The sequence below is a fragment of the Onychostruthus taczanowskii genome, unplaced genomic scaffold (assembly GCF_017590055.1).
Source record: "Onychostruthus taczanowskii isolate IOZ18803 unplaced genomic scaffold, ASM1759005v1 scaffold17, whole genome shotgun sequence".
Lineage (NCBI taxonomy): Eukaryota > Metazoa > Chordata > Aves > Passeriformes > Passeridae > Onychostruthus > Onychostruthus taczanowskii.
This window is the reverse complement of record NW_024498906.1, coordinates 7912761-7926865: the sequence shown is the minus strand read 5'-3', so window position 1 is coordinate 7926865 and position 14105 is coordinate 7912761. Positions and strand designations below refer to the sequence as shown.

Sequence of the window (14105 nt, the reverse complement as noted above, 5' to 3'; positions counted from 1 at the left end):
GGATTTTGTGAACAATTTTCAGAAAGTCAGTGCTGGGTTAAGCAGTAAATGCTGAAATCTGAATGTGCAGAGCAGAAACCCCCTTTTTAAAACATTCCTGCCAATGGAGGAGATGGTTGTGTTTTCATGGAGCCAAGCTGCCTGTGGGGAAAGGCTGGAAGGTAATGAGGGTGAAAGCAAAATTAGGCAAAAAAGGGGAAACTAAGCTACAAGTAACACTTCATAAGGCTGAAAAAATTATTCAAGAGAAAATAACATTAGAAATTATTTTCAAAGCTACGTTTCTTCTAGACAATCTGCACAATAAAAACATCAACTGTTATGCACTTTGCTGAAGGAGCAGGTGAAAGATTTTAGAGGGAGCAGAAAAAGGAGGTATTATTACTAGCACTTTTATTAAACAAAATGCAAAAGCCTGCAAGCTAAGAGGAAAAAAACCCAACTCAACTAGAAACAGAAAAATGAAAAAAAAAAAAACCCCAAACATGTAGCTTTTCATGATTATGTGTACATTTTACCTTCACCCACCTTTAAGGTAAAACCTATGGTTAGAATACAACCATGAACAGAAAAGCAGACACAACAAAAGCATAAGGAAATGAATAAAAATAGAAATGCTAATACTAAATGGCAATAAATTACTTGTGCTAAGAGAGTTTAGGGGTACTAGCTGGGGAAAATGATTGAGCTGGTCTCATCATGTTTGCTTTCTTTGACAGGACCATTTTACACAGAAAGTTCTGGCTGTCTGCAGTGGTTTTAATTCTGGAAACAACCCACATGAGGTGGCTGCATTCAGACTGGTAGGGAAAAGGCCACAGGTGATAACAGACTGTGTCTCACTGTGTGTCACAGCAGGGTGACACCTGCCTCTGGTCCCACACGCTGTTCATCCCCTCAGCTCCTTGTCCAGCACTGAAATGCTGCCTGGTCTGGGTGTGAGCAGATCAGCAAGGTCAGGGGGAAAGCAGGCTCTGGGTCCCAGAGCCACCTGTGTACAGATGTGTGTCACCAAACAAGCAACTCTGAGTCCCTGTGCGCAGCCAAGGGTGGCTGCTGGGCCACTGCCAGCGGCCAGAGCTGAGTGAGAAAATAAAGAAAAATCAAACTGGGAGCCTCTGAGCCATGGAATTGATCCAGGGTCAATTGTGTGGGAAAAGACATCCCACACCACAGGAAAGGCCAGGGAGACAATCTGATGCAGATTATTCCTTATGCAGAGATTTCATTGCTGGCAATATCAAAATGAATTTTTTAAATACTTGTTTCCTTCTTGCTTTAAGCTCCTCAGCTAACTCTGGGAGCAACACAGTTATGTACAATGCTTCCAAGTGGAGAAGGAAACAGCAGAGCATACTGAAAATTAAAATTTTGATACTTAGGCTTTGTTTCTAAAGGGGAAAACAGCACAGCAGTCAGTGTGTCTTTATTGCAGGATACACAGAGAGAGGACAGGCAAAGAGGACACAGATCTGATATTACAGCAAACATTTGCACAGATCTAAATGGTAAGCAAGTTCTGTATAATATGCTGTATAATATATGTACTGGAGATATCTGTATTATCTACAGATAGATAGATATGCTCAAGATAGCATAAGCAAAACTTTTCCTGCACTGACTTGTTACTTAGCACTCAATAACACACTGCCAAATGAAAAATACAATTACTGAGATACCCCTTCAGAAGAAAAGTGTACTTCAACTTTCTGGCAAAATTCAAAGTTCAATTACCCTGTAGCAAATTCAAACAAATGTGCGTGCAGCAAGCAATGAAAAAGTACAGATGTCACCCCAGTGCTTTCAGCTGAACATGGTTTTCTTTCTTTTTAAAAATCAGCAAGTGGCACTAGGAGACATTTACAAAGCTCACATTATGCAGAAAATAAAAAGAAATCTATCAGTGTGATTTAGAGCAGCAGAGCACAGTGCTCTGGGCACGAGAAACAATAAATAACGAGCATTCACCACTGGTAACCTGCACAATGATGTGATTTTTATAGACACTGAGATTCATGACTCCAGTTCAGCACTGTACCCCCACGTTCCCACAGCTGGAAGCCAGGCCTGCAGGTGCCTGAGCCACGGGGACACAGTGCTGATGGATGCGTGGCAGGACACAAATGTGTGTGTGCACAGCAAGCCCCACCTTACCCAGGCAGCGTCCCGGCTGGATGGTGCTGGCCTGGGATGCACAAATGAAAGCTTCCCAAGGGGAGCACGGGGCCACACTATGCACTGACAGCTTGGGCAGTCACTGCCCTTTGCTTCAAGAACCTTTCTTTGCCCTTTCGTTAAGAGCTGCACAAAACTGCACTTGAGTTCACAGCTCTGAGACGCAAACCTCGCCCTGGGCTTCTCCAGCCTCTCCCACAGGCCCTGCCCGGCTGGACAATCCCAGGGACACTTTATCCTGATTACCAGAGTGGGAAGGGATGACATGTCCACTTTGTGTTGCCTGGAATGGAGACCTTCAGTTTCCAGCAGGGATCGTTACACAAAGTTGGGTTTGGTTTTGTTCTCTCTTCATTCATCATTCCTAGAGCTGACATGAAATTTTGTAACCACTTTCCAGTGGCTGAAGGGAACTTTGAAATTACGTCCTCCAACATTTTTTGCTAGTTTCCCTTCCCTCAGCCTGTGACTTATTTAGCTATGGCTATAACAAATCACAGAATATTCTGAGTTGGAAGGGATCAAGAAGGATCATCGAGTGCAGTTCTTAAGTGAACAGCCTGTACAGGGACTGAACCACAACCTTGGTGTTATTAACACCAGACTCTAAGCAAATGAGCTCATCTCAGTGTTAAATGCTTTTTTTTTTTTAATAGGAAATAATACAAATTCACAACTCCGATAAAAATGGAGCCTGAATTTTAAAACAATAGAATTGCTTACCCACAAACAAAATTATGATTGTATTATATATAAACAAAACAATTGATTCATGAAACTGATTAAGTCCATAGAATAATGGAAATTAAAAGACCGCTTAAATACACAAAGTTAATACGAACTGTGGTTGTGTAAAATTGATATTTTGAAACATTAGAGGCATCTTAAAAATTTTTATTTAGCATATTGAAAAACAAATGTTACAAAAAATTGTCTATAAACATAGGCAAAAATGTTTAAATAGGATAATTTAATGTAAACCAAACCCCTTTAAAATATACAATACTGTAATCAGAGGTTATTTACATCCAGTGAAGGGAGAACAACCTTCACTAATGTTAATATAATCCAAGCAAATCATTAATTCCCATAATTTCTTAATACAGTGCCACCTTTAAGTTAGTTTTAGTAGCTAAATCATTTCAGTCCCAATACAAGATGAAATTCAATGTTACATTCAGAAGTGGGAAAGGCAGTATCCTGACTATTCATGTCATCAGTCAAGACAGCACTGCCTTCAGAGCTGCAAAACCTTAGAGAGGTACAACTATAAATTTATACTTATTGCATGACAATGCAATTACAGGATAGGTAAAACAAAAAGAAAAAAAAGCTGTAAAAAACCCCAGTACAAATAAAATTTTATTTTTCAATCAGGTTAGAAAAGCCAACCACAAAACTAAGCTATTTTCCCACATTTCACAAAACAGAACAAACAATTTGTAAGTTGACACTATTCCAACATGGAGAAAACTGTTCATGTTTTAGAGGAAATGCATTTGCACAACTGTCCCAAACAGGTTGTGTTTAAATACTAAATTTATTCACCAAGACATAAATTTGTAGCCCACAATGGCTTTCATACTCAAGTACTCATGGAAAAGGCATTGTCTAATTAATTCAACTCATAGATCACTAAGTTTTTGGTTGTGACTATTTTTTTTGGAATGGCAAGCATCAATTTTGGATTGCACATAAAAGTATCTACAGGACATGGTAACAGGATAAAGTAACATACTCAACTTAGGAGCCACAAACAAACCCTTCAAATGTGGCAGTGGAGTACAGAGTAAAGAAAACACAGAAAGAAGGGAAAAGCCAGCTCATCTCTAAATTACTAAAGCAGACTGCCCATGTTCAGGGATGATGACAGCTGCTAAACAACCTAATGTAACATGGGTGATCTCCACACATTTCCTACAGGAAAGTCCTATATCCTGACAAGGAAGTTACTGCTAAAACTCCTATCTGTGCTGGCAGGCACAGGAGGTGCCAATATGGCACAGACAATGAAGTACCAGCTCTTCCTGAGGTGGTTCCTGCATGCTGGGATGAGGCACTTTGTTCTGCAGAATCTGCATAAAGCAGTTTATTTATTAACTCTTGCTCAGTTTGAAAGGAGCTTTAGCTTCCACAAGTGGCAATTCAGGATTCACAAGGGCTAAAACCACTTCAAAAGAAAAGGTCTGACAGTCCACAAACAAAACCCAGGCAATTTTTACTACAAGTGTCCAAAATATACTGTACTTATCTACTTATCTTAATATACCTATTATATATAATGAATATAAATACAAATTATAGTTTTGACAATGGAGGCAGGAGTTTGGCCAGGAGTTCATCTCTAATACAACTTGCCTTAGCAGCTGAAGATCCCCAGCAGGCAACAAAGGCAACTTACTCTTTGCCAAAGATGAGAACTCCTGACTGCACTTGTCAATAGGTTAGATCATATTCTTATCAAAGTGAACATTTACACACCCATCTATAACCATCCATTTCCTTCTACAAAAATCCTTTGGGAACAGTTGGGCCAAGCCCCCATGAGAGGGACATTAAGAGCAATTTCAAACAGATAGCACTGGCATTTTATCTGGGGTGTCTGAAACAAGACAGTTTGGGTTTCTGTTGTAAGAAAGCCAACATAACATAATTTAGTCCTTCGGGGCTCAACATCTTTCAATTGCTGTTAACTGATTAGTAGAACACAGAAGAGTACTAAGCTAATGCCACGCTATTTGGTGTGGGAAGAAAACTGAAACCTAATACTCAGAAATTAAACAGAGCAATTAATTTTTAAATCAACCTGTAAAAGAATCACCACACTAGAATTTTTATCACCTAAACCAAGTGGATGAAATTCTGTACAAGCCTGTATGTAACTTGCATCCATCTCTTCAGCCTCAAAAAGTCACTCCACACTAATGCTTGGGGTTATGCCTGCATGTTCTTCGAATTCCTTGTTGGCAATGATAAGCAATAAATTTGTTTTTGTTGAAAAAAGATATTTATATTCTCTGCAAAGAATTTCCACAGGCACCAGTACAAGGTGCACACAAGGTACTTGTCAATAGGCAAGGGAGTATCAGAACTTTAGGAAAGGGTTTATATTTATAGCTGGCAAAACCTTAAGGAAGGTTTTCATATTTTGGGGAAAAGGAAGTCACAGACACTGAATTTCTTTCCTTTTTCTCCATTTAAAAAGGAAAGTAATGCCTTTGGGTGTATGTGCTTATAGATTACATTCTGGTCCCAGTGAAAATCACAGTTGGAAGTCCATAATCAGGATTTTATCCACTCTTGAGTACTTCACTATTACCATTGCATGAACTTTCAAGTTCTGAAGTTAACATATGCACACTTCTCACCTCTAGTAAAACCAGATAGGAAAACAGGAAAGGCAGAACACAGACAAAAACTCACACCATTAAATTCACCAATTAGTGTCTTAAATTGTCAGCTTCTAAGCTTTTACAGAATTTTGAGCTGTAATAGCAAAAGCTTTAGAACACACTTCCCCTGCTAGGACTCTGGAATTATTGCTGTTACACCAGCATTCTCTACATGAGATCCTGGTTTGAACACAAAGGCTCCCAGCCTCCCGAGTGCCAGGAGAGGGTGCAGCATGTAACAAAACTCGAGGTGAGAAAAAGGAATAAACCAGACAAGAGGCAATACTGCAAAATCAGTCCCCTCTAGAGTAAATAACTATTAAAATGTTGTTTAAAGATTCCCTATTGCAGGGAATTCTGACAGTCTGCAGTAAGAAAGGGGAGGAGAATCCCCCAAATCTTGTGGGGAATGTGGACAGTGTTTGGAATAAAACAAGTGACATCCTTCAAAACAGAGGTACTTTTGAGAAGTATGACAGAGCACCACATCTGTATCTGCACTACACTCTCAATACAGATTCCTTATCTTTTAAGACATTTGATAGGGAAAAAAAAATCCCAAACCCAAAGAACGAGTGAACGTAAAAAAGGTGAAATTCATTGTATACAAGTCCGTTAAATTACAGAAATGCATAATAAGCCAAGATAAAGTGCTACAAAATGATTAATGATTTTTAAAAGGTCCATGGCGTTCTTCTTGCTTTACTTAGTACTGGTGACAATGGGGGTTAGTGCTATGGCACTGGCTGAACTGGAATTCACAATGTCTTCGTACTGTGGGGGTGGATCTAAATGCTGTTCAGTTTCGCTTCTTCTCACACTGATTTCCCCAGTGGCTTCCTCATAGGAAGGAGGAGGATCACAGTTTGAGAGCCTTGTGGATATTGAGTCTGACCGCGCATCCGAATAGCTCAGACCTCCTGGAGAGAGCCCACTGACCTCATACATTTCCTCCTGCGGGGAATGAACAATGCTGAGAGGCGGCGGGAGGGGCCCTCTGCCATCAGCACCATCGCCCAGCGCGCCGTGGGCTCCCCTGTGCACGTACACCGACTGCCTGCGCATTTTCTTTTTAAACAGGCATCTCCAGATGACAAAAACGACAATGAGGATAACAAAAAGGCCAATGATTAATGGAAATGTAAGGTAAAATGAATACCAGCTATGTCCTGTGTTACTTTCTCCCTGGAGTCCGTTTTTGTAGACTTTCCAGAACTCCTTCTAGAAGAGCAAGACACAACATGTCAGAAACTGTAACACAGTTAATAAAAAACAAGCAATGTAAGCAAGTTGTTTTAAAGAATGAAGAGAAAAAAAAAGGCATTTCAAATATTGATGGTTAAATAAGAACTGGCATGGATAAGCACACACAAATTTCAATTTTTCTTCTCATGTGATTAGTGATACAAAAGGGATTTGGTTTTGTAAACAAACTCCTCACCACTTTTAACATTCTTATATCTGCACTCAATGTTTATAAACATGCATCAGAGACAGGACTAAGTGATAATACACTCAGAAAAGAAAAAACCCAACCCCAAAACAAACCAGGAAAAATATATCTCAAAAGCCCCTGCCTAATCAGCACGCACATCACCCATCCAGTGGATCAGAATCTGTCAGCACCACTCAAGGCACAAGTTTAGGGTTTGTTTGTTTTAGAATTGAAATAATACACTAGTACAATTTGACACAGAAACACTAGCTCACAGTGACAGACCATTTTGGCTAAGCACAACTATGCTGCACTGTCTTATCATAATTTAGAATGCCCCACCCTCTGGCTCATACAGCAATCACTGTCAGCTTAGTTTGAGTTGATCCAGATCCTCTGTTTACAGTTTAAAATAGCCCCATAACTGTGAGACTATTACACAGGTTATTATATTCTAGAAACCTTGACCACAAAGCTACAGATAAATGGAACATAAAGTGAAAATATGAATAAGCAAAAACAAAGATGAAGGGGGACACCAATACTTGAAAGTCCTCTTTGCTATATTAATATGAGCAAATGAGAGCACAAATATCATGTTGCCATCAAATTTCTTCTGCAGTGAATGCTGTGAAGAAACAGCACAAAAGAAAAGCATACCCTGCCTCAAAAGAGTGGCCATCCTCACCTGTAATGTCTCTCCTACTATGAAACACTTCCACTGAGTTTTATAGTCAAAATTTAGAACATTTTAGTACATTGTAGTATAATTAAAAACCCAGACCCCAAAAACCTGTAATTAATGACATCCCCCCAGTCCATGCCAGAATCTCTGAACTCTAGCTTTCTTTAAAATTGCACAGACTTGACCCCCTCATCCGCCTGCCAGCATCACATTACTTTTAAATGACAGCACACATTTCATGCAACTATTTATAAAATATCACCAGGTAGAATTGAAATTGTAATTGCTCAGTTGCTAGTAAATGATGTATTTAGGTTGCAGACTGACTGTGCACAGACAAATCAGATTCATCATTTTTTTTAGCTCAGGCCTAATGCTACATGATGAGCATTAAACAGAAAATGCCACCAAACTGACCCCAGAGGCAGCTTGAGTCCAGAAGCAACACAATCCCTCCAGCATGAGGTCAAGCTTTCCCTGTGCAAAGGCAGGACCAGGAGAGCATGGGCAAAACACACTATCAGCACTTCTGGATCAGGATTTACTCAGGTTAAGAGCAATGCCATGTACATGAAACAATTGACTCTCCTGTAAATTTCTTTCCAAAGATAAATTCAGTTGTTTTTATGTCTGTGCAAACTCAAAAACCAAAACAATTTCAACTCCTACACCAATTCAGGATCAGGCATTTTCCCTAAATTTTAAGGCTTGACACCACAAGCAGATTGTCACAATGCCCCTTTTTGATGTGAACCCAGGTCCAAATCACCTAAGCTGTGTCAGGTGGCATTGGCTTCAAACAAAGCAAGAAAGACTGGAAAGATGGACTCTAAATACTTCTCTACAAGGGCCCTCCTTGACATGTGTTCCACAATGAACACCAAACCAAAAATTCTGAGTTTAGGAAAACATATTTTGGGGGAACTAACACTGAAAAATGCCATCAGCTGCACAACTGAAGGCTTTTGGGATCTCTGAATGACAAAACCTGGCAGAACCAAACACCTCACCCTCTCCCCAACAGACCACCAGGCAATTAAGAATACCTATTACTTTTTCATCTGGTAAGAATACAGCTAACTAGATTACTTAGTGGAATAAATAATATATTGTTAACTAAAAAAAGCAGAAAAGGATTAATTAGGATTATGAAATCTTGCTGTATGTACTGGGACCAAACTTCCCACATCACTGTTCTTTGGCCTCAATGGCAGCAAAGAAATATAATTGTAAAATTTAGTTTTTAAGACCCAAGATTTACTGGAAGTCATTACATATACAGTGCAAGGATATGTCATTTTAAGGACTCTATGGAGGAGAAAGGTAGTTTTGATGAAAAAGAAGAAATCACACTTCTCTCCTAACAATCTCTTATGTGTTGCAGACTGCAGAGAAAATGCACTTTCTGCAATAGAAGGGTAGTAAGTAGTGACTGGTCTTTGAATATTGTTTTCACATTACTTCTAGGTCAGATCTATCTGCTGTAGAAAATGTCTCTGTATCTTCAGAAAGCTGAAACAGCATCACTCCTTGGCACTCTGCTACTCGGCAAAGCAGCAGAAAATCTGTTCTGTTCTCCCAGAGTGGCGGACACTTAGAGCAGAACAGGGTGTGTTGCTTTGGGGATGCTTGACTTGGTGATGTGACCAGACAAATGCATAAAGAGCTAGAAGGGTGTAAACCGCCTTAAGGATGAAAGTAGTTTAATGTCCTTTTTCATTTATATGCAAGGCAAAGAAAACTCAAGACAGTTTAGGCACTCCCCACTCCCTGGTCAGAAAATATTTCAGGTCTAACACTATCTTACACAGACAGAGGAATACAGTTCTGCACACAGATGAAAAACACTAAGAAACACTTGCTTAATCATTAAAAAAAAAAAAATCTTTAAATGTTCTTCACGGGAAAAGAAAAAAAACAATCAACCAAAAAAAACAACTCTACAAAACCCCACAAGAAGTAACCTTGTTAGCATACTAGATCCTGGGTTCCCAGCTTGCATTTTTGCAAGTCAGCTCTCCTGGAGAAGCACAAAGGCTACCACAATTGACAGGAAGTGCAGGAAATGCATCCTTCACGTCTGAATTGCACAGCTGCCAAGCTCTCCCTCTGCTTTGCCACCCCACAGCTACACTGCAGAGTAAAGAGATGGTGCAGGGGGAGGACAAGACATCTGGTCAGAGTCAAATGCTGCCTAACAAAGCCACAGACAACTTAGATGAGTTTACACAGTGTGAGGATTTGTACAAACTGCTGTTTGTAAAAGAACTACTGTTTGAAAAAGACCAAGAGGGGGAAGACTGAAAATTCACAAAGTATCTGTAAAATTCATACAGAAAGTTAAAGAGTAATTTATAAGCTGGAAAACTCCCAGCACAAACATCCCTCCCACAACTCCTGATCTCTTTAAATAACAACAGAAAGGACTTTCTGCTTGACAAAATTACTAACTTGTGATTAATGAAAAGGGCACTTCAGTAATCATTTATCCCTGAGTGCTGTACAACTGGGAATACCAGGTGTAAAAGCCTTATAAGGCTGAAAAACTTAAGCAGGCCACAGAATCTGATAACTGCAATGGAAAATACTTAGAAAACATACGACATATATTCCTGCCAAGAACTATTTTTCTGAATGTACCTTAGTGCTTTGGCAAATCCAGTATGAAATAATGAAAAGGAATTCTCAAAGGCATCTCAAAGACAGTTGCAGCAAATCCCAGAATTCTGTTTTCCTTTCATTTGTAATAGTTCTCAGAACAGAGTCAGTATCAGTCAGCTGGATATGAATGCTGAATCAAATAAGGGATCCACAAGGAAATCAAGACTCACACTCTCTCGAGAATTTCAGGGAAGGCCTTTATTACATTTGGCAGCATTGTCATCCTCAAATGATTCTTTGTCAATTGCCTGACTTGTTGTAAAGGTGGACTGATAATAAGCCAGTCAGAAGACTGCTTGGTATTCACCAGGCAGAGGGTGAGAACAGAGCAATAAGAGGAAGTGAGTGCACCTGCTACACTCACCCCTTCTGGTCTGCCCCCAGTTTCAAGTAGCAGGAAAAGATTCACATCTTCTGAGAATTTATCCAGCATCCATGATTACAGACAGAGTGACACTGGAAGTCTTACTTGATCATATAATGTTAGATCTGGTGTTGACAGGTTTAGAGTTGCTTACTAAGATTTTTAGCAGTAGTTTGTTTTGCTTGACTAAAGCAACAAAGAGAACTTGGCAATTTTTGCAATATTTAAAATTGACTGGAATTTTGCCGCAGGAATGAAAATCTATGACTTCCAGCTTTTAAAATCTTCATGCAGTTTAATTAAAAAAAATGAGTTAATGGAAATTAAATTAATATCACACTCAGATACTTAGCACAGTAACCTTTGAACTAATCTTTGAGCCTCCCAACAACCTCTGACACCTGACTAGGGCCCACATGCAGCACTGCCTGCAGGCTACAGGCAGCACTGATAAACAGCTCCACAAGGTCACACCTAGGGCTCACTTTACTGTTAACTTCTCTGACAGTAATCATCAGAGACTGCTGAAAGTGTTCAAACACAAGCAGGCTACGGTGCTGCTTCTGGGAGATACTCTCCCAGATTTCACATATTTGTACCTCAAGAACTTCCATTAGCCAAAGTTGATTCCTTTTAATTAATGGTTCCAGACTGATTTAACTTCCCTTCATTTACATCACTTTTCTCTGAACCTATACAAGCTTTTAGGATCTCAGACATCCTGTGGCAGGCAGTCCACAGCTCCATTAGCTGTGGTGAGGAGAGACTTACTTGCTTTGAACCTGCACCTTTCCAGTTTCCTTTGAGGCACTCTTAGCTCTGCTATCAGAAGGATGGCAAGTGACTGACCTCAGCTCAGCCTTCATCTCACAGACATCATCACATATTCCCTGATTCAATTATTTTATGATCTATTGTTGTTATACAAGTCTTTCCATATCTTTGATCAATTGTCACACTTCTCTGGTCCTTCCTCACCTACTAATTTACTTTTAAAGAGCTAGGGAGATGAGAGTTGTACACACTCAAGATGTGGGTAAGCTCCTTATTTTGATCCCTGTCCCTTTATTTTAGATTTTTAGAACTCATGGTTCTTTGTTTTGGCTTTGTTTAACTGGTCAGCATTAATGTGAAGTCTTCATAGACTGAAATCAAGATCTTGCTCCTGAATTCTTTTTAGAGCCAATCATATATTATAATGAATGTCCCCAATTCCTCCACATGCATTACATTTGTAAAAAAATAATTTAATATTCTATTTCACCCACAAAATCCTGCAAATTCTTCCCTGTTGGCTCTAGCCAAACATAATCTTTATAACTAACTTAATAGTTTCAAATAGTAATTCGGAATCTGTCAAAATCCCCAAGCCTGTCTTGAAAATACTGAATGGCATGTATGCACACTTGACATACACAATGCTAATTAAAATCTCATGCACCAAAAATAACTTGAGGGAACTGCTCGATATTCTTTCAATATTACAAATCTGCATGTTGCAGACCTGCCCAGAAGACTGCAGAAAAACAAAGAAGCAAGCAGACAAGATAAAAAAACCAGAGATTAGACAAAAAGCTATCATGAGATAAATAAGCTACAGCCCCTATTTGAATTCCAGCCTATCTATACTATGAAAGCTTTGATCCTGTGTTTCTCTGCCTACACTACATCATGTTCCCAGTGTACTGCATCCATTCCTTTCCCCTGGGACACAGAAGTTAAGTATTACTAAGTGGCTGTGTGGACGGATACTGCTGGGGGCAATGCACTAAATAAAGCCCACATACATGAGGCTGGTCAGGCACCACTGCACATTGGCAGTGCCTGACCCATTAGCAACTCCCCACAGCAAAATAGAGCAGCCAGGGAAAAAGGATACAGTAGTGGAAATTGATAAAAGGTCAGGACCTTATCGAAAGCTCCTTCAACACTTGTGGTAGAAAAAGAAATGTAATTATTTCTATTTAACTACTTCCCAAATACCTCTGCAAGGGAAATGCTAATTACCATAGCATAAAATGTTCCTAAATGGGAGAGAGAAGCTGAGAGACAATATGTTTAGGTTATGTTTTCTCTAGGAACTGAAACAAAAAGCAGTAGTGATATTTTGTCAGCATTTTATATAAGTTTTCTCACTGTACACATTATTTTTAATTACACAATGAGCTATCATTAGGAATAGTCATGCCAAGTCAAGTTTGGGAAGTAAAAACATGTGTGTGCAGGCACTTCACATCTTCAGCAAGAAGCAGCTTTGAAGGGAAACCACATGTCCTACAACTTCATTTTAATAAATCAGAAATTTTCATACCAGCCTTACCCATTTCCCCAGCTATGTGTGAGATACACACCACCAACAACAAAAAGATGCCAAGAACTTAAAATGTCCAGTATGCCTTAATACACTTATTTTTTGATGTAGAGCTCAGCCATTGAAGAGTGAAATGTGTCACCTGTGTAAATTTCAGAAGAAATCTGCAAGGTTCCCTGTACCACTCTGGCCACTAAATCACTGGCCTTGCCAGTACCATTTCCCTGTGCAAAAATTCAAATCTAATGCAGTGTTGGAAAACACACAAGCACTCAGCACACCCAAAAGTTTAGTGTAAGTACACCCCACCCAACTTTACATACACAGCAAAACATACCGTTTTTTCCTCATTTTCAAAAGCTTCTCTTGCTTCTTCATAGCTACAGATTTCTTCTCTGCACTCATGTTCTATGTCACCTTGCTTTATTTCTTCCAGAAATGTGTTGGCTCTTGGGTATCTTTTCAACACAGAGTTGGCTTTGTCCTCTGTTAAGAACACTGAATAAGAAGAGGAGAGTCAATAAAGGTCACTTCTAAAATAGACACCCAAAACCTCATGCTAGAATTGCTCCAAGAAAACATGCCTTTGAGGAAAAGTTTCTTCAAAGCCTTCCCCTTTATTTGATATGATAAGAGGCCTTTCCTGGTTTTGCTCACTGTGGTTAGTAGTTGGGCCTACAATTTCAGTAGTTATTGCTAAAATGTCCTAAATGCACAGACCTCAATTCAGCATCATAGTCATGGGTGGTGAAACAAGACTGAAGGTGGTGCCCAAGAAGAGACCTTGGAAGAGACAGGCACATGTTCAGCTCAAGCTGACACAGAACAAACAAATCCTGCTTGTCAACATCCAAAATGATATTTGCAATTGCCTGAGGGCATCACAGCCAGAATGCTCTGAAGTTTTTGATACAAATGTCTATGACTATTACCCAGAGTCACAAACACCAGACAGCTGCATTTATAAATGTTTAAGTCTCTAAGTTTTCTTAAGTAACTTTAAAGCACACTTGCCCCCCTTCACTTCAGAACTCTCAACCATTAAAATGGGAGCTCTTTTGAAGGTATGGGGGGAAGCAGCC

The 14105-nt window shown here is 39.5% G+C and overlaps 1 protein-coding gene across 2 annotated transcripts in view; it reads right to left on the bottom strand.

The window, feature by feature from the left end:
- Positions 1-3071: 3071 nt before the first annotated feature.
- The window catches only part of PRRG1 (proline rich and Gla domain 1), a 31139-nt gene continuing 20105 nt past the window's right edge, over positions 3072-14105 (bottom strand). For both annotated transcript variants that reach the window (XM_041399981.1, XM_041399982.1), the window contains 2 exons: positions 13361-13521; positions 3072-6788 (listed from right to left, as the gene is read on the bottom strand). In XM_041399981.1, the coding sequence (XP_041255915.1) occupies positions 6270-6788; positions 13361-13521 (680 nt within the window). In that variant the 3' untranslated portion in view covers positions 3072-6269. The remainder of the gene's footprint in view (positions 6789-13360; positions 13522-14105) is intronic.